At 36.2% G+C, this 20,170-nt stretch overlaps 1 protein-coding gene across 5 annotated transcripts in view; it reads right to left on the bottom strand.

Annotated features, from left to right (window-relative positions):
• Window positions 1-20,170, bottom strand: part of NFU1 (NFU1 iron-sulfur cluster scaffold) — a 33,512-nt gene that overhangs the window by 8,077 nt on the left and 5,265 nt on the right. For 4 of the 5 annotated variants that reach the window (XM_065929024.1, XM_065929025.1, XM_065929027.1 and 1 more), the window contains exons 2-6: window positions 19,990-20,090; window positions 15,830-15,965; window positions 9,898-9,964; window positions 8,135-8,249; window positions 5,635-5,695 (exon numbers count right to left, since the gene is read on the bottom strand). In XM_065929024.1, the coding sequence (XP_065785096.1) occupies window positions 5,635-5,695; window positions 8,135-8,249; window positions 9,898-9,964; window positions 15,830-15,965; window positions 19,990-20,090 (480 nt within the window). Of the gene's footprint in view, window positions 1-5,634; window positions 5,696-8,134; window positions 8,250-9,897; window positions 9,965-15,829; window positions 15,966-16,991; window positions 17,078-19,989; window positions 20,091-20,170 lie in introns of all 5 variants that reach the window. The other variant, XM_065929028.1, reaches the window with a different exon arrangement.

Genomic DNA, 20,170 nt, shown 5'->3' with positions numbered 1-20,170 from the left:
CGTAGTTGCGGATTATCTATTTCTCATTTTAGTTCTGTCAAATATTCTTCATCTCTTCTGAAGCTGTTATTAGATGCATATGTTTAAAATTAGTGTATATTCCTCACAGAAATTACCCTTTTATTATTATGAAAGATTTCTCTTTATTGCTAGTAATGTCTTTAGCTATAAAGTTTATTTTGTCTGATATCTGTACAGTTATACCAGCCTTCTCTTATCCATTCTTTGCATGCTATGTATTTCTCCATCTTTCTACTTTCAACCTTTCTTTGTCCTTATAGTTAAGATACGTATCTCTTATAGGCAGTACATAGCTTTTTTTCAACAGGCAATCTGACACTTTTATTTCATTATGTACTACATGTACGTAATGTAGTATGTACATTAACTAATATATTTGGGTTTATACAACCATCTTATTATTTATCATTTTGCATTATTTTGGATTAAACAAGTATTACTTTATTATTATTCTACTTTACCCTTCTACTGAATTTTGGTTATATGGTCTTTTACTATCGATTGTTTATAAGATGTCTACTTGACTTCTTAGACTCTAGTATAGATTAGTGCAGACTTCCCAGGTGGCTCAGTGGTAAAAAATTCGCCTGCCAAAGCAGAAGATGTGAGTTTGATCCTGGGTTAGGATGGTCCACTGGAGAAGGAAATGGCAGCCCAATTCAGTATTCTTTGCCAGGAAAATCCCATGCAGAGAGGAGCCTGGCAGGCTACAGTCCAGGTCTCAAAGAGTCGGACATGACTGAGCACGCACAGCACAGCAAAATAAATTATACTTTCATTAATTCCCAGATAATGCCAAGAATGAAGAACACTTATACTTATCACCTTATACATTTTTGTCATGTATTTAAATTCTACATATATTAAAAAGCCTACAGGATATTGTGAGACTTTTTTGTTACATATTCTATGTCTATCATTTTTTTGGGCTGTATTTTCCATTCTCTTTTCTGTACTTTAGCTGGATATTTTCTACTGCCCTTTTAATACATTCCAGTACATTAATCTTCTCTCCAACAGTATCCAATGTGACATTCAACCTGATGAATTCTTAAGTTTAGCTATTGTATATTTTAGTTTCAGAATTACTTTTTCTTACAGATTCCAGTCTTCTGATGAAATTCATCTGACTTTCTGTTTTCCCTAACGTTTTATTCACAATCATTTTAAAGATCATGTCTGATAACTCTCACATCTAGGTTATCAATGGATTTGTTTATTTTCTGTTGGTTCAGTTTCCAAATTCTATGCCTAGTAATTCTGGGGACAATAAATGATGGACAACATATATGAAGAACAAAAGTGACTTGTGGCATCAGAGGGCAGACACACTAAAACCAGAATCACAGAAAACTAGCCAATCTGATCACAGGACGACAGTCTTGTTTAACTCAGTGAAACTAAGCCATGCTGTGTGGGGCCACCCAAAACGGTCGGGTCATAGTGGAGAGGTCTGATAGAATAGGTCCACTGGATAGGGAACAGCAAACCACTTCAGAATTCTTGCCTTGAGAACCCCATGAACAGTAGGAAAAGGCAAATTGATAGGATACTGAAAGAGGAACTCCCCAGGTCGGTAGGTGCCCCATATGCTACTGGAGATCAGTGGAGAAATAACTCCAGAAAGAATGAACGGATGGAGTTAAAGCAAAAACAACACCCAGTTGTGGATGGGACTGGTGATAGAAGCAAGGTCCAATGCTATAAAGAGGAGTATTGCATAAGAACCTGGAATGTTAGGTCCATGACTCAAGGGAAATTGGAAGTGGTCAAACAGGAGATGGCAAGAGTAAATATTAACATTCTAGGAATCAGTGAACTAAGATGGCCTGGAATGGGTGAATTTAACTCAGATGACCATATCTACTACTGTGGGCAGGAATCCCTTAGAAGAAATGGAGTAGCCATCATAGTCAAGAAAAGAGTCCAAAATGCAGTACTTGGATGCAATCTCAAAAACGACAGAATGATCTCTATTCGTTTCCAAGGCAAACCATTCAGTATCACGGTAATCCAAGCCTATGCCCTGACCAGTAACGCTAAGAAGCTGAGGTTGAACGGTTTTATGAAGACCTACAAGACCTTTTAGAACTAACACCCAAAAAAGATGTCCTTTTCATTATAGGGGACTGGAATGCAAAAGTAGGAAGTCAAGAAACATCTGGAGTAACAGGCAAATTTGGCCTTGGAGTACAGAATGAAGCAGGGCAAAGGCTAATAGAGTTTAGCCAAGAGAACACATGGTCACAGCAAACACCCTCTTCCAACAACACAAAGAAGGCTCTACACATGGACATCACCAGATGGTCGACACTGAAATCAGATTGATTATATTCTTTGCAGCCAAAGATGGAGACGCTTTATACAGTCAGCAAAAACAAGACCGGGAGCTGACTGTGGCTCAGGTCATGAACTCCTTCTTGCCAAATTCAGAGTTAAACTGAAGAAAGTTGGGAAAACCACTAGACCATTCAGGTATGACCTAAATCAAATCCCTTATGACTACACAACGGAAGTGAGAAATAGATTTAAGGGACTAGATCTGATAGTCCTGATGACTAGATCAGAGTGCCTGATGAACTATGGACGGAGGTTTGTGACACTGTACAGGAGACAGGAATCAAGACCATCCCCATGGAAAAGAAATGCAAAAAGGCAAAATAGCTGTCTGAGAAGGCCTTACAAATAACTGTGGGAAGAAGAGAAGCAAAAAGCAAAGGAGAAAAGGATAGATATTCCCATTTGAATGCAGAGTTCCAAAGAATCGCAAGGAGAGATAAGAAAGACTTCCTCAGTGATCAGTGCAAAGAAATAGAGGAAAACAACAGAATGGGAAAGGCTAGAGATCTCTTCAAGAAAATTAGAGATACCAAGGGAACATTTCATGCAAAGATGGGCTCAATAAAGGACAGAAATGGTATGAAACTAACAGAAGCAGAAGATATTAAGAAGAGGTGGCAAGAATACACAGAAGAACTGTACAAAAAAGATCTTCATGACCCAGATAATCACAATGGTGTGATCACTTACACTCACCTAGAGCCAGACATCATAGAATGTGAAGTCATGTGGGCCTTAGGAAGCATCACTAAGAACAAAGCTAGTGGAGGTGATGGAATTCCAGTTGAGCTATTTCAAATCCTGAAAGATGATGCTGTGCAAGTGCTGCACTCAATATGCCAGCACATTTGGAAAACTCAGCAGTGGCCACAGGACTGGATAAGGTCCGTTTCCATTCCAGTCTCAAAGACAGGCAATGCCAAAGAATGCTCAAACTACCACACGATTGCACTCATCTCACACGCTAGTAAATTAATGCTCCAAATTCTCCAAGCCAGGCTTCAGCAATACGTGATCTGTGAACTTCCAGATGTTCAAGCTGGTTTTAGAAAAGGCAGAGGAACCAGAGATTAAATTTCCAACATCCACTGGATCATCGAAAAAGCAAGAGTTCCAGAAAAACATCTATTTCTGCTTTATTGACTATGCCAAAGCCTTTGACTGTGTGGATCACAATAAACTGTGGAAAATACTGAAGGAGATGGGCATACCAGACCACCTGACCTGCCTCTTGAGAAACCTGTGTGCAGGTCAGGAAGCAACAGTTAGAACTGGACATGGAACAACAGACTGGTTCCAAATAGGGAAAGGAGTACCTCAAGGCTGTATATTGTCACCCTGCTTATTTAACTTACATGCAGAGTATATCATGAGAAACGCTGGGCTGGAAGAAGCACAAGCTGGAATCAAGATTGCCGGGAGAAATATCAATAACCTCAGATATGCAGATGACACCACACTTATGGCAGAAAGTGAAGAACTAAAAAGCCTCTTGATGAAAGTGAAAGAGGAGAGTGAAAAAGTTGGCTTAAAGCTCAACATTCAGAAAACTAAGATCGTGGCATCTGGTCCCATCACCTCATGGGAAATAGATGGGTGACAGTGGAAACAGTGGCTGACTTTATTTTTTGAGGGGCTCCAAAATCACTGTGGATGGTGACTGCAGCCATGAAATTAAGAGACGCCTACTTCTTGGAAGAAAAGTTATCACCAACCTAGATAGCCTATTAAAAAGCAGAGATATTACTTTGCCAACAAAGGTCCGTCTGGTCAAGGCTATGGTTTTTCCAGTGGTCATGTATGGATGTGAGAGTTGGACTGTGAGGAACGCTGAGTGCGGAAAAATTGATGCTATTGAACTATGGTGTTGGAGAAGACTCTTGAGAGTCCCTTGGACTGCAAGGAGATCCAACCAGTCCATCCTAAAGGAGATCAGTCCTGGGTGTTCATTGGAAGGACTGATGCTGAGGCTGAAACTCCAATACTTTGGCCACCTCATGCAAAGAGTTGAGTCATTGGAAAAGACCCTGATGCTGGGAGGGATTGGGGGCAGGAGGAGAAGGGGACGACAGAGGATGAGATGGCTGGATGGTATCACTGACTCGATGAGCATGAGTTTGAGTAAACTCCGGGAGTTGGTGATGGACAGGGAGGCCTGGCGTGCTGCAATTCATGGGGTCGCAAAGAGTCGGATACGACTGAGCGAATGAACTGAACTGAAAGTGACTTGGAATTATATTATACTAGAAAGGGTTCATCCTATCTTGTGGCAGCAGCTTAGCCCTCTGTGGAATTAAGTTCATTCAATACTCGCCTATAGTTTCATAAGACTTGGGCTAACTCTGGCTTCTCTCTTTCAACGGTATAGTCCTCTAGAGAACCCAACTAAGAGCCTGGATGTTCTCTGAGGCCCCACCATCCTTGACAGATCCCAAACTTCAACTTTTATCGCTCCCAGTACCATAAAATTGCCAAAATTCTGCTCAGGTTTTCAGATGTCTTTTGTTTCACTTCTTAGTCTCTTCCCTTCCACAGCTAAAAACAAGTAAGTGCCTTGTGGGGAGAAGCTCTGAGTGCTAAGGCTTACATTTTTCTTTCCTCTGGGGTCTTGCTCCTTAAAGTCAAAGCTTCATTCTTCCAAATCTCAACAAATTTGCTGAAAGTTAACACAGTTTCTCTGTTTTTCAGTGGCTGCTCTTTGCCCACCTTCTCATATTCTAACCTCACACCAAGAATGAGTAAATACTCCAAGAGAAGCTTCAGTGTGCGTCCCCTTTCTACAGAATCTTATTTGCTTTGGCAGCTATATCACACTGTCCAACAACAAATTTTTGTGTATTTTACCTAGATTCTTTTGGAACTCTCAGCAGGACCGTTGGTTTACTATAAGCAGAAGTGGGGCAGCAGCCTGAAAAGAGGTACTCCTTCTCTCCTCACAGTTCTCCCAAACACTGTTAAGTCATTTTCTTCTAAGAAATTTGGTATTATAATAATATCAAATCCAAATAGTGACCATGAAAGATAAATTACATAAATTACTGACTGTATTTAGACTAGAGTGTTATAAATTTTGGAGGGACCTTTCCTGGTGGCTCAGATGGTAAAGAAACTGCAGACTTTAAAATTCAATTTCTATGGTTACCTATTTTGTTTACATTAACTTATACTTGTTTTGGAACTCTACTACAGAGTTCCTCTGTACTACTCAGAGATAACCAAAAATTTATTGCTACACTGTAGTATAACTGATCAGGTAGAAAGACAAACACGTACCGTATTCTAGTATCTAACAATTCCTTAATCATTGCCACAACTTCATCATCATCTTCAGATCCTAGAGACAATTACAAATAAAACATATCAACAAAAGAAATTTTACATCCATGCAAGTACAAATATTAAAATAAAGTGATTTAACTTAATGTCTCATTAAAAAAATAAAAGCATAGAACATGTAACTTGGTATAGTGAAATAAATAATATGGGGGAAATGGAAGGATCATTCATTTGATTCTCTGAAGAAAAACTAAGGCGCACTGATCAACATTTGGTGATAACTGTGAATATACTGAAATAACGTGATCTACTAATGGTGTTAGGGTTTTAATTTTTTGGCCAATACATTTGTAAACTTTCATCCTTCTCAAGGACTGAAAAGAAGCAAAGAAAAAACATTGTCTGGATCTTGATGAAAACTTTGAGACAAAAAGGCACTTTTTAAGTTTTTTTTAACTACTTTATGTTAAATCTTTAATCCCTCAATTTAGTGGTTTTCATGATGATAATCAGTAATACTAAGTACGGATATAAGCCTTATTGGAATTCTAAAATGTTCTACAAATCTGAACAAAAACCTGGTTTTTTCATTTTGTTTCATTTTTTTCTTTTTTAAAAAATTTATTTATTTAATTTTTTATTTTTAGCTATGCTGGGTCTTCACTGCTGCACGTGGGCTTTCTCTGGTTTCAGGGGGCAGGCGCTCCTATCCAGCAGTGCTGCCCGAGTTTCTCACTGCGGTGGCTTCTCTCGTTTGGAGCACAGCCTTCAGCGTGCTCGGGCGCAGCAGCTGCGGTGCAGGGGCTTAGCTGCTCCGAGACATGTGGAATCTTCCCAGTCAAACCCACATGTGGGATCAAACCCACATCCCCTACACTGGCAGGCTGATTCTTAACCACTGGACCACCAGGAAAGCCCATTTTTGTTTTCCTTTTTACTTTGTAAGATTATATATAGATCTTCACATATGTCTATTTTTATGGGTTTTATATTTATTTGGAAAAAAATCTCTTTATCATTGGGAAAACTAAAAATGCAGCTAATTCAAATTACATTGTGACAAACAATAGGATTCTGGCAACAATATAAGTACCAACATATTAATATTAAATTATATCAATTTTGATTTTAATAAAATAAACAGAATATAATTTAGTTAAAATTCTCTTACATCAGCAAACCTAAGTGCCTTTTGCCATCATCACTTCTATAGGCAACCACTATCATTAGTTTAGTATATATCCCCCTTCTAGTACATGTTTACATTTACATGTCTATATTTACAGTCACTGTTATATATCTTGCTTTTTTCTATTTAATATAGACCTAAAAGGTTTTTCCATATCAGCATATAAAGATGTGGCTCAATTTTCAAATAAGTGCAAAATAATTTTTGTATGAATTTGTCTTCATTTGGCTAGTTTTTAAATCATTTGTTTCCAGTTTGCTGCTATTTCTAACAATCCTGCTGCTATTTCTAACAATCCTATGTGTTCATGTAAAGTATTCATCAGTGTACTTTTGCAAATATATCTATGAGGTAAATTTCTAGTGCTGGGTCGACAGCCTTGTGTATTTTTACATTTTGGCAGAGGTAGTGAAAGGCTCTAAAAATGATGTATCAGTTTTACACATATATCTATCAAGAACACATATAACTATTCCATGTATTATTTAAAATTTGCATAAATGGTACATTTGTAAGAATATGTAAATGAACCCTTCAGGTTCCTTTTACCACTTAATATTTTTTATATCTTCTCACATCAGTATCTCCTAATCAAGCTCACTCCTTTTAACTGCTAATATATTTTTTAAATATTTCAATGAACATGTTGAAATATGTTTGAAATGTGTTGAAATATGCTTCCACATGTTGTCTTGTGTACATTTATCAGACTCATTTAGAGTATATATCTAGAAGTTAAACTGTATCATTTAAAGGTGCTTATACAAATGTTTGTGTGTGTGTGTGTAGACATGTGCACACGTGCATGCTTAGTCACTCAGTTGTGTCCGACTCTTTGCAGCCCCATGGAATGCAACCTGCCAGGCTCCTCTGTCCATGGGATTCTCCAGGCAAGTAAACTGGGGTAGTTATATCTTTAATAGTTTGTTTAGAAATGATTCTAAAGTAATTAAGGCAGAAAGTTAACTCCTGTTAAATCTCAGAGAAGGGCAAACTGGTGAGCATTATATTATTTTGAAAACAATATAAATATTATATTATACTATATTATATTATAAATATTATAATTTAATAAATAATAGTTTGAAATTTTTGGTTTTTTATAATATATTCCATGTAAACACACGTTTCATAAAATGATGGGTAAAACTAGTATACATGAGGTTTTATCCCCTCTGGAATTGGTTCCAGAGCTAAATATAATATAGTAACAAAACTCTGTTACCCATGCTTTCAGAAATCAAGACAAATGTGAAGAAACTAGAACAATTTTTTTAAAAAGCTAAATATTAATTCCCAACACATTACCTGCTTCTCCTGAAGGTGTTTCCTCAGTAACTAAAGGTAAGCCAGATGCAAAGAAATCCATAATTGTAGCATAGATATCTGGTTTCAGTAAATTCCAGTCTAATTCTTCATTCTCCTGTAAATATTTGAAGGAAAACATTACACTTTCATCCAAGAGCAAAGACAAATACAAAACAAGACTCTGAATCTTTTAGGACTCTTCCCCTCTCTATATTCTATAACATGCAACAGCACACATTTCTGGAAAATATGTCAGTTATTGTTGAGGAGCTGGCTTATAATGATTTTTAGAAGATACAATCTTAGAACATATCCCCATTCAATCATTCATCAAACCTGTATTAAGTGTGGTGTGTGTACATGCCCCATAGAGGGGATATCAAAATGATTAAATGATAACTTTTTCATAAGGTAAAAAATTGGATTCTATGTTTACAGTGGATAATAAACAGACTTTCCATTCTTTTAATAAAACAGGATATAACTGCTTGATGAACTATACAGGATATCCTATGACTATTAAAAAAATTCAACCTATGTATATTACTTAAGAGCATTGAAGACATAACTTTTGAACCCAAACTATAACATGTCTCATCTATGGCTACTGTGCTAGAGAACTTGTAGACTGTCAACGAGACTGGTATCCTTAAGAAATAATCCATAGCGTTCCTTGGTGCGCAGTGGATAAAAATCTGCCTGCCAGTGCAGGGGACGCTGGTTCGACCCTGGTCCAGGAAGATTCCATATGCCTTGCAGCAACTAAATCCATGGGTCACAAACTACTGAGCCTGTGCTCTAGAGTCCACGAGCTGTAACTACTGAACTCAGGTACTGCAACTACTGAAGCCCACACACCACAAGGAAGAGTGGCTGCTGCTCGCTACAACTAGAGAAAGCCCACACAAAACCAACGAAGACCCAGTACAGTAAAAAATAAAAATAAGTAAATCAATAAGAGGAATCCTTCCAAACTGCTTAAGAGGAGTTCATTGAATACTTTTGATTTTGATGCAAAACTGGACAAGAGATTAAGTTCAGCATGTATATATCAATTATAGATTTAAAAGAATATGCAGAGTTTAAATTTAAGTAATTCATTTCTCATTAATCTAGCACACTTAAAAACAAAAGTCTTTTGTAGCAAATATGATCTCAGATGTTGGATGGGTATAGCATATTTAGCTTGATTTTTTGACATTAAGAGATTATCCAAGTGTTGCAGAAGTACACAACCCACTGCTCTCATCTGTGAAGCTCTAAAGTGTCATTGTGGGATGGCAGGCTGACACAAAAATGTGCTAGGTGCCATTTTATAAATGCTCACTGTGAAAGAAGACAAATATTCAATCATCCTGTTGGTCATATATATATATATATATATGTATTTGATATATATATATTAATATATATATTTGATCATTTACTAGCTTCTCTTTGTACTCTATCAATGTAAGCTAAGAATTAGTAAAAAACAATACTTGGAAGCCTAAATTTTAGTCCTGCCAAGGCTGAGTCTTGGATACTGCATTTAACTCTCTGAAGCTTATGTTTTTCTTTCTTGAAAAACAAGGGATCTGGAAGTTAATTTCAACTTGAGAATTCTATTAAATAATTATCTTGAGAAATATGAGAAGTAAACTTGAGATTTTTAATAACAGTATGTGTAAAACACATTAAACATGGATATTCTGGACAGCAGCATTGGACTCAGAAAAAACCGAAAGTACATCACATCTTGTTTTATATAATTCTATGCTTACCTTTGTGACAGTGATGAAATCTGGTCCAAAAAAGACACTTTTTACTCCCTCAATCCTAAATAACTGCCTGTGAAAAAATAAAAATTGAGAGATAATAACTTAGTCATGTCTGATACTTTTGCAACCCCATGGACTGTAGTCCGTCAGGCCCCTCTGTCCATGGGATTCTCCAGGCAAGAATACTGGAGTGGCTTGTCATCTCCTTCTCCAGGGGATCTTCCCAACCCAAGAATTTAACCCACTCTCCCACACTGCAGGTGGATTCTTTACCACTGAGCCACTGGGGAATGACAAAACAGATTGGGAATAATCATACAGTGTATCAGATCTTCCCCAGTGTCTCAACAGTAAAGAATCCACTTGCAATGCAAGGGATGCAGGAGACGTGGGAAAATCCCCTGGAGGAGAAAATGGCTCTCCAATATTCTTGCCTGGGAAATCCCATGGACAGTATGGCCCAGGGTTATAGTCCAAAGGGCCGCAAAGAGCAGACAGGACTGAGTAACTGAGCACATACATACTTTGTATCAACAGTATTACTTGGCAGTAAGGAGAAATGAACTACAGATCCCTACAAGAACAAGGATGACTCTAAAATCATCATACTAAATGAAAGAGGCCAAACAGAAAAGACTATATGGTTCCATTTATATGAAACTCTAGAAAAGGCAAAACAGTGGTAGATGGTTAGGTAGCATCACCAATTCAATGGACATGAACATGGGCAAACTTCAGGAGATACGTGAGGAACAGGGAGGCCTGGTGTGCTGCAGTCCATGAGGTTGCAGAGTTGGACAGAAGCTAGCAATTGAACAACAGGGTAAGAAGATCAACAGTTACCAGGGTGAGAGATGTACTAACTGTCCTTTCTGCGGTAATCATTTCACAACTTGCATCTGTATCAAATCATCACACTGTGTATCTCAAACTTATACAATGTTTTATGACAATTACATCTCACAGAAGCTAGAAAAAACATTGTTATTGGATTAACTGATCATTTTTTACTTGGTTTTATCTTTTTTAATTGGATAATTGTTTTACAAAGTTGTAGTTTCTGCTATACAACAGTATGAATCAGTTTTAAGTATACATATATCCCTTCCTAGAAAAAGCATTTTTTAATAAAATTTTAAAAATTAAGTCATTGTCATAAAAAAAAAAGTTAACAGGGAGGTGAAGCAAGGGAAGACTGAAAACAAAGGGGAATGAAGGATCTTTTGCTGTGATAAAAATGTTTTATATTGGTATTTTTTTGGTGGATACACCATTGTATATACTTATCAAAACTCAATGAATTATACACTTGAAATTGGTGAATTTTATTGTACATAAATTATACTTCAGTAAAGCTAATTTTTGAGAGAAAGAGGGGCAGATTATAATTTGAAAAACCCTTCAAAGGATTTTGAAATACGGCCCCCCTCCCCAAACGCTGATACAGGTACCACACCTAGCAGACACTAGAGCAGTATCCTTTTCCCCCAACTTTAGGGATAAAAGCTGACATACTCCAAGGAAGGTCACAGTTCTCCTTTCCTTTGTCTACCATTGCAAGAATGTTATCAAAATTATTGCTTTGAAATTGTTTAGGAATTTTTCTGAGACAATGTCAGCTGGGTCCTTTACACAACCATTTAACGTTAAATCTGCAAGTTGTCACAAAATTTTTGGTTGCAGCTTATGATCCAATAAATCAAAACACGGACCTCTAAGTAGGACCCTAGATTAGTACTATTAGCAAAGCATTTTTTTTTCCCCAAATGAAAGCACGCTGCAAAAGAAGACATCTGATCTATGTCAAGGGATGCAATGGTAAAGAATCAGTTTGCCAATACAGGAAACGCAAGAGGTGGGGGTTCAGTCCCTGGGTTGGGAAGATCCCCCAGAGTAGGAAATGGCAACTCGCTCCAGTATTCTTCCCTAGAGAAGAATGGGTCATATCATGGAGACTGCTTGGAGGAAAGAGTTTAGAAGTTCTGTCTCCCCACCCCGAAAAAAAAAAGAAGTTCTGCCCCTAAAAGAAAGAAAAAGCTGAAACAGGAGTTTCAGGCATTATTATAATGCTTTGTCATTTAGGTTATTTTCCTTGGGACAATTTCAATTCATCAATGTCCAAAACAAAATACGATACCTAGGATTTCCCTTGTGGCTCAGCTGGTAAAGAATCTGCCTGCAACTGGGGAGACCTGGGTTCGATCCCTGGGTTGGAAAGATTCCCTGGAGAAGGGAAAGGTTACCCACTCCAGTATTCTGGCCTGGAGAATTCCATGGATGTCCATGGGGTCGCAAGGAGTCAGACATGACTGAGCGACTTTCACTCACAAACATATGAGAAGTTGTCCAACCTTGTGAGTAATTAGGAAAATATTTTAAAAATTAAAAAAAATATATGATACCTAGAGCTGAAAATACTCTCCCAAAGGTAGTCTAACTTGTTCTGAATACAAAAACTATTACCTCTCTTATGCTGGACACCAGGACTCTGTTAAAGTTTGACTGACTTTTTAAAGCATATTTCTAACATAATTGAGAGGTCAGATTCTTCTATCCCATAACTGTGCTAGGCATTTAAAAAATTTAAGCACACAGTTTAGTATTTATTCTTGCTAGATTTTATCTTATTTGCTTTAACCTATCATTCCAGCCTAATGAAACTTTTTAAAATGTCTCTGAATTTTGTCATCCAATAGGTAAGCAAATCCTATCATCTGAAAAACTGGTAATTATACCTTATTAATGTTGCTGGTTTTAAAAATGCCCTGAATAAACATGCCAACTACAGAGATTCAGAGCCCTTTCACAAGTCCTTAGAGGTAGGTCTACCCTCTGCTTGTATTTCTTCATCTTCTCTACAAGGATAGGAAAAAACAAGTCAAATGCCTCTCTGAAGTCAGACATATTACTGTTTACTTATTCATTCAACTAATATTTGAATACAGAGTAACAGACACCATTCTAAGCATTAGGGAGACAATGACCAGTAGGACAGACTGGTTTCCATCCTCATGTTTACAGCAAAAATATTCTCTGCCAAACAAAAATAAGATTGACTGAAGATAACAAATTCTGTAAACTCAAGAAATGGGTGACTTCCAAAAGATTAATTTGAAAAGGGTTTTGGCCAATTGAACATCTGACAGAAATCATCTCCAACCAATCTATAACTGAATCAACTTGGGCTTTTTTATTTTTACATTTTTAAAAATATTAAATATGTGAGTTCATATTTGATGTACACATTTCAAACTATTGCCGGGAGTTGGTGATGGTCAGGGAGGCCTGGTATGCTGCGGTTCATGGGGTCGCAAAGAGTTGGACACGACTGAGCGACTGAACTGAACTGAATAGCTCAGCTGGTAAAGAATCATCTGCAATGCAGGAGACCCTGGTTCGATTCCTGGGGCGGGAAGATTCCCTGGAGAAGGAAACGGCTACCCACCCCAGTATTCTGGCCTGGAGAACTCTCTGTTATCAGTTTGATATACATTCTTCCATACCTTTTTTGTCAGTGCATTTTTGTGTTTTGTTTTCATACACATAATAACACATAATGTATTCACTATTTTGCAACTTGCTTTTTTCACTAACAATATGTCTTAGATGTCACTCTAAAACAGTAAATATGGTTCCTCCTCATCCTTTTCAATATCTCTGGGCTATGGATGGACAAAGTTTATCTAACTATCCATACTGATGAATATTTAGATTGTTTCTAACTTACTACCATTATCAACAAGGCTACAATGAACACCACTGCACACATCTTATGTATATACGTGGTAATTCTTTCAGGTAGTGTTTTTCAAACCCACCAGTAAGTTGTAAAATGAATTATGTAGTAACCAAGATTTTATTCAATAAAATAAAACAGAACAAAACAATATAAAAAGCATAAGAAAGGAAACATAATTAAGTTTCATACCTTATAAGGGCAAAAATTGCCTCATCAAACACTTGTTTCATATATATATATACACACACACACATATGTATGTGATTCATATATATATATACACAGATATAGGTGTATCTTTGTATGTATATGTGTATGTGTGTATGTGTATAGTGCATCATAATATATTTCTTACTGTGGCTTGTATTTAAAAGCACAAAAAACAATGCTCTAAGATATCTTCCAAGAAGTGGCACGTTTAGGTCAAAGGAAATTTGCACACTGATTAACTAGAAACTTTAAAAACCATTCTTGAGATAAGCATATTTCTGGCTCCCCTAAATGAGACACATAAAATGGCTCTGTGTACACAGAAACAGTTATCTAAGTTTTATTTTCTCAATATCCTTGGCAATCAGTATCAGACTTAGGTCACCAAAAATTTCAATTGATGTGACTGACTTTAACATTTTTTATTTTAAATGATTTCCTCTAGCTATCAGTTTAAGAGGGGTTTTATAATTTTATCCTTTGTGGCTTATCATCTGACATACATTTAATATGTCTTTATCTAGTGAATTTAAAAATTGGTCACCACTGAATGTAAATTGGTACAGCCAGTACGGAAAATAGTAAGGCAGTTCCTTAGAGAACTAAAAATAAGAGCTGCCATATGATTCAACAATCCCACTCCTGGGTATATATCCAGAAAAAATGAAAATTCTAATTCCAGAAGATACATGCACCCCAGGATTCATAACAGCACTATTTACAATAGTCAAGACATGGAAACAACCCAAGTGGCCATCAACAGATAACTGGCTTAAGAAGATGTGGCACAATGAAATATTACTCAATGATAAAAAAGAATGAAATAATGCCATTTACAGCAATATAGATGGACCTAGAGAATATTATCGGAGAAGGCAATGGCACCCCACTCCAGTACTCTTGCCTGGAAACTCCCATGGACGGAGGACCCTGGTAGGCTGCAGTCCATGGGGTCGCACAGAGTCAGACATGACTGAGCGACTTCACTTTCACTTCTCACTTTCATGCATTGGAGAAGGAAATGGCAATCCACTCCAGTGTTCTTGCCTGGAGAATCCCAGGGACGGAGGAACCTGGTGGGCTGCTGTCTGTGGGGTTGCACAGAGTCGGACACGACTGAAGCGACTTAGCAGCAGCAGCAGAGAGTATTATGCTTAGTGAAGTAAGTCAGAAGAAGACAAATACTGCATGATATCACTTAAATGTAGAACATCAAAAATAATGCAAATGAATCTATACACAAACCAGAAGCAGATTCAAAGACATAGAAAACAAACTTATGGTTATCAAAGGGGAAAGGAAGACAGCGACAAGTGAGAAGGATGGAATGAACAATAAAGACTACTACACAGAAAACAGGTAAGCAACAGGTGCATACTATGTAGCATAGGGAACTACATACAGTATCTTTTAATAACCTATCATAGAATACAATCTGAAAAGAAAAATTAAAAAATCACTTTGCTATTCACCTGAAACTAACACAATATTGTAAATCAACTATACTTCAATAAAAATGAATAAAAACTGTCACCACTCAATAGTTTATTAAAAATTCATGCCACATCTACTAATTATTATCATTTATAATTGAGAGGAATATTTTAGAAACTACTCCATTTTGAAGCAACTAGAAATTCAGCTATCCTTGAGAATAAAATGAGCACATTTTTATGTTTTTTTAAAAAACAACATTTTAAAGATTTAGAAAGGATATCTGCCATATTATCATTTTGATAGATTTTTTAAAAGTAAAAATATAAATTCTATTTAGTCATGCTACAGATCTCTTAAATACATCACTTTTCAAGAGAAGGGTTTCTTAATATCAAATCTTGTTTTTCTTTATTGTTTACCTGAAAAGAAAACAATCTTTATACTGAACAGATGCAATGGACATAAAAGTGCAATAGCTAAGGCAACCTTAACCCCTGAAGTCAGTTATTTATGTTTCTCGGTAAAAGCAAATAAAAAATACTACTATACCTAGCCAGAGGGGAGCGAAATGCCGTAGCTGGTGTGGGAAAATCCATGGTCCTTGTCTCCAGAACTGGTTTTCCTGGAATAAACTTTAAACTGTTGGGATTCGGGGTATCTTGTGTTTGAATAAACATGTATCTCACTAAAAGAGAAAAAAGAAAAAGGAATGTTATTCTAGGAAAAAATATTAATTAACAAGCTTATGGACTATGAAGTGTTCATTTTCAGAGAACCAAAAGATATAAGAAAAATTAGAAAACAAAAAAATAAAGCTTTCTTGCCCAAGCTTACAAAAGAAGAATTGTTAAAGATAAACAAATTTATCAAAATATTTAGGATAATTACATTGAATTTTATATTGATTATTTAGATAGTTTTGTTACACAACAGACTCTAGCAAAATCGTATACCTAAGTAGGAAGGCATATCATGATTCAGGAGTCTGATGTATTCTCTTTGGTAACTCAATACCAAATTGGCTATAATTACAAATCATCATAACTTCCAAAGTGCTAACATTTTAAAAAAACAAATAAATTTATAATAACATTTATTTTATGTTTACTCATTACATGTCAGAGACAGGGTTGAGTGCTTTAAATATATTTAAGCCTTTAACAATCCAATGAAGAAGGTATTATTGTTCCTACTTTACAAAAAAAGAAACTGAGACTCAGAGATTACTTTTTAAGTTACTAAAACTTAACTTGTCCAAAGGTATAGTGACATTATAAATCATCATATAAGTGAGACTCCACGTGAATTACTTTTCAGGATATTTTAAAATTATCTTCAGAAATTCTTCTTTGTTTCTTCTCAGGCCATGATTAGATTGAGAATAACAGAATCCCGAATTTCCTACTTTGCTTTTATGATAACAGCTTGCAGGTCAAAAAGATAATACTGAGATCTTAATAGTTTAAAACTATTAAACAGGTTCTGGTTATTTATGATGAAAATAAACCTTCTTACTTTAAAAAAAAAACACCCAATTCTCATCTTAGAGCAGTACATGGAAACAGGTTAATTTATTGAGTAATTATCATGTGTTGCATATTGAGCTAAGCACTTTATGTGAATTATATCATTTAATCCTTACATCCTGCCAAGGAAGCACTGTGTTTATCCTAATTTATATATGACTAAACTAAACCTCAAAGTCACTCACCTAGTTAAGGGACAGAGCCTGGATTCAAGCCTGGCCAATTCTGCAGCACTTGTTTAACCACTGTGCACAGTGCCACTTCAGACTTACTAGTGCCAAGCATAAAAGAAAAATATGTTTAAGATCAGTCTTTCTGTCATAATCCTCACATCACATATCTTAAGAAAGAGTAAAATATCACAAAGCAACAGTTTTATTTTAAATTAGAAAATGATTAAATTTGGCAAAACATACGGTTGGTATAAAAATACTTCTCTTAACTATTACAAAAGAACATTCTAATTTGACAGCTGAGATGGTTTCTGCACCTCTCCAGACAATTTCAGCTAACTGATGATGAGTCATTTCCTTGGTAAAGTAGAATAAAATTTCCATACATTTTGCTTAAGTCACTGTCTTGTAAAGATACTGGTTGGTGACTTAGTGACCAGGCAAATTCTATAAAGGAGAAAAATTTTAAATGATAACCTCAACACTGAAGTACCGGATTGGCCTGAAAGTTCCCTTAGTTTTAAAATAAAAAACTTTAAAGCTGTTAACAGCTTCTGCTTGGTCATCAAAGAAACATGTGATCTTGTGTTATCCTGATGGAAGATTATACATTTTCTGTTGACTAATTCCAGACACTTTTCCTTCACTGCTCCTTTCAGTTGGTCTATTTAGGAGAAGTACTTGTTGGAATTGTCTGGTTTTCCAGAAAGAGCTCATAATAGATGACTCCCTTCCAATCCCACCTTTGGATAAAGACCGGCCTTTGGTGTGTTGGTGGTGATTTATTTAGCTTACCCCACAATTTCTTCTGTTCCATATTATTGAACGGTACCCACTTTTCATCACCTGTCCAATTTGTTTTAAAAATGGAACATTTGCATTATGTTTAAGTAGAGACCTGCATGCCAAAATACAGCCAAGAAGGGTTTTTTTGCTTAACTTATGTAGAGCCCAAATATCAAAGTGAGTGACATAACCAACCTGGTGTAAATGATGTTCAATTCTTGATTTGGATATATTGAGTGTGTCGGCTATCTCCAACATGGTATAACACTGACTGTTCTCAATTAATGTCTCTATTTGATTGCTACCAACTTCAACTGGTCTATCTGACCATGGAGCATCATCCAGTGAGAAATCCTCAGCGTGAAACTTCGCAAACCACTTGGACATATTTAATCAATCATGCTACCTTCTCCATACACTACGTAAATCTTTTTTTGCTCTTCAGCTGCATTTTAACCTCTTGAAATAATAAAGTATAATATGCTGAAAATGTTCCTTTTTTCCTCCGTCTTCAATATTACAATAACTATAAAAAGTTCTTCAAATTCGATAAACTTTTTTAAAAATGCATGTTGATATGGCAGCTGTAGAATACAATCTAACAAAACTGTTTTGAATGAAGTTAAAGGCAACAATTGGAGAAGGAAATGGCAACCCACTCCAGCATTCTTGCCTGGGAAATCATATGGACAGAAGAGGCTGGGGGCTATAGTAAATGGGGTCACAAAGACTCGGACACGGCTGAGCGACTAACACACTAACAAAGGCAACTAAGCTCTGTTAAAGCTGTCTTGTGGAAAACAAACAAATATTCTGGCCAACCTAATACTTGATTTAAAATATTTATACTTCCAAGCAATAAAGTCCTCTGACAAGGAAACAATTATTCAGACGGAACATGATAGAAAAAGCTGCCGCCACTTTCTGTAAATACACAGAAAATAAGGTTCTTTTAACCCTGTTTCTGACCAATCATTCCTGGGGCCTTTCTTAATAATTTATTGGTAGCCAAAATCTCTGCACATATCAGGCACTCTGCCAATATTCAAAGAATTAAATCTGGCTTTATTCTGCTTATTCCATTTGTGTGTAAAACTATACACGCAGAAAGAAAAAACTTTAGAAATACCTGAAGAACTATAAATGTAAAAAATATTTTAAAGGAGTATAATGTAAATATGTCTGAAGTAGACAATATGACCTTATATGATATTACTACATAAATTTTAACAATGAACAAAGGTACTTCAAAAGGAGCAATCTGACTAGGCGTTAACAAAATCACTCCAGTTACAGTCTAAATTAGACTTAATTAGGTACTTCAAAAATGACTCTCAGCTCCATCATCCAGAAAGATCCCCCGAAAGTGTCATAAGGGTTACAACAAAAGAGAAAGACTGCTGTAAAATCTTTCCTATTATGCTTGGTATAATAGGTAACAGATAAAAAGGTAGACATAATCTCCCCCCAAAATACAGATAAATGGTTCCTGAAGTCAATATCAAAGACTAAAATAAGTAGGTTTCCAATTTGAAAGCCTAGATGACTACATAATTCAGTCCCACAAAATTTAAGTCTAATTAAAGTAGCTTAAGGTGAATTACTATTTATGCCCAAATTGCTCTGTGATTCAAGGAGTCAAGGAAGGCAATCCTATTTTTGCCCCAGAATACAGGGGAGGTAAGGTCTCTGCCCTGATCCAATTCATGCTGTAAGACAGAGTTGGCCACCCTCCAGAGAATGGCCATAAGGAGTTCAAGACAGCAATGGAAATGGAGATGGGCCAAGAGCTGAATCCAAACTCTTACAGCTCCATAAACACATTTAGGTAGGCATTCACAGACAGACAGACACACACACCCTTGCCCCAAGGTTCCCTAACCACATGATAGTGGTCACATTGCAAAATGTTCAAATCCTCTCTTCATACCCATTTGTAACTTCTTTTTATATCTCCATTTCAGAAATTACTTATTGAGTAACTTATGTTTCAGAACATGTGTTACACAACATGCTAAGATTTCACAGATTTACTGGACACCATACTCAGGATTCTTGAAATTTAATGCCAAATGATATGTGTAAGCAAATAAAGTGAGATTTATGATAGAAAAAATGTTATATTCTTTTCATAAGCATCTGAATAGAAAATTTACAAATTCTCATTGTTTACGACCTACAAAATTTCATTCCGGCAGTTTGCTCTAAAGAGATGAAATTTTACCTGTGTTACGTAAGGTTGCAGGGAGTAGGAAAAGCGGTCTTTGGACAAACTGATGCAGAAGCTGTTTCTTAATTGTATATGGATTTGTCACATGACAGAATCTATATTTAAAAACAAAAATGACATTTTAGGAGATAAGCTCATGTTTCTACTTCTCATATATAAAAAAAAACCATAATGA

Source organism: Muntiacus reevesi, chromosome 3, assembly GCF_963930625.1.
Source record: "Muntiacus reevesi chromosome 3, mMunRee1.1, whole genome shotgun sequence".
NCBI classification, from domain to species: domain Eukaryota; kingdom Metazoa; phylum Chordata; class Mammalia; order Artiodactyla; family Cervidae; genus Muntiacus; species Muntiacus reevesi.
This window is presented reverse-complemented; position numbering and strand designations above follow the sequence as displayed.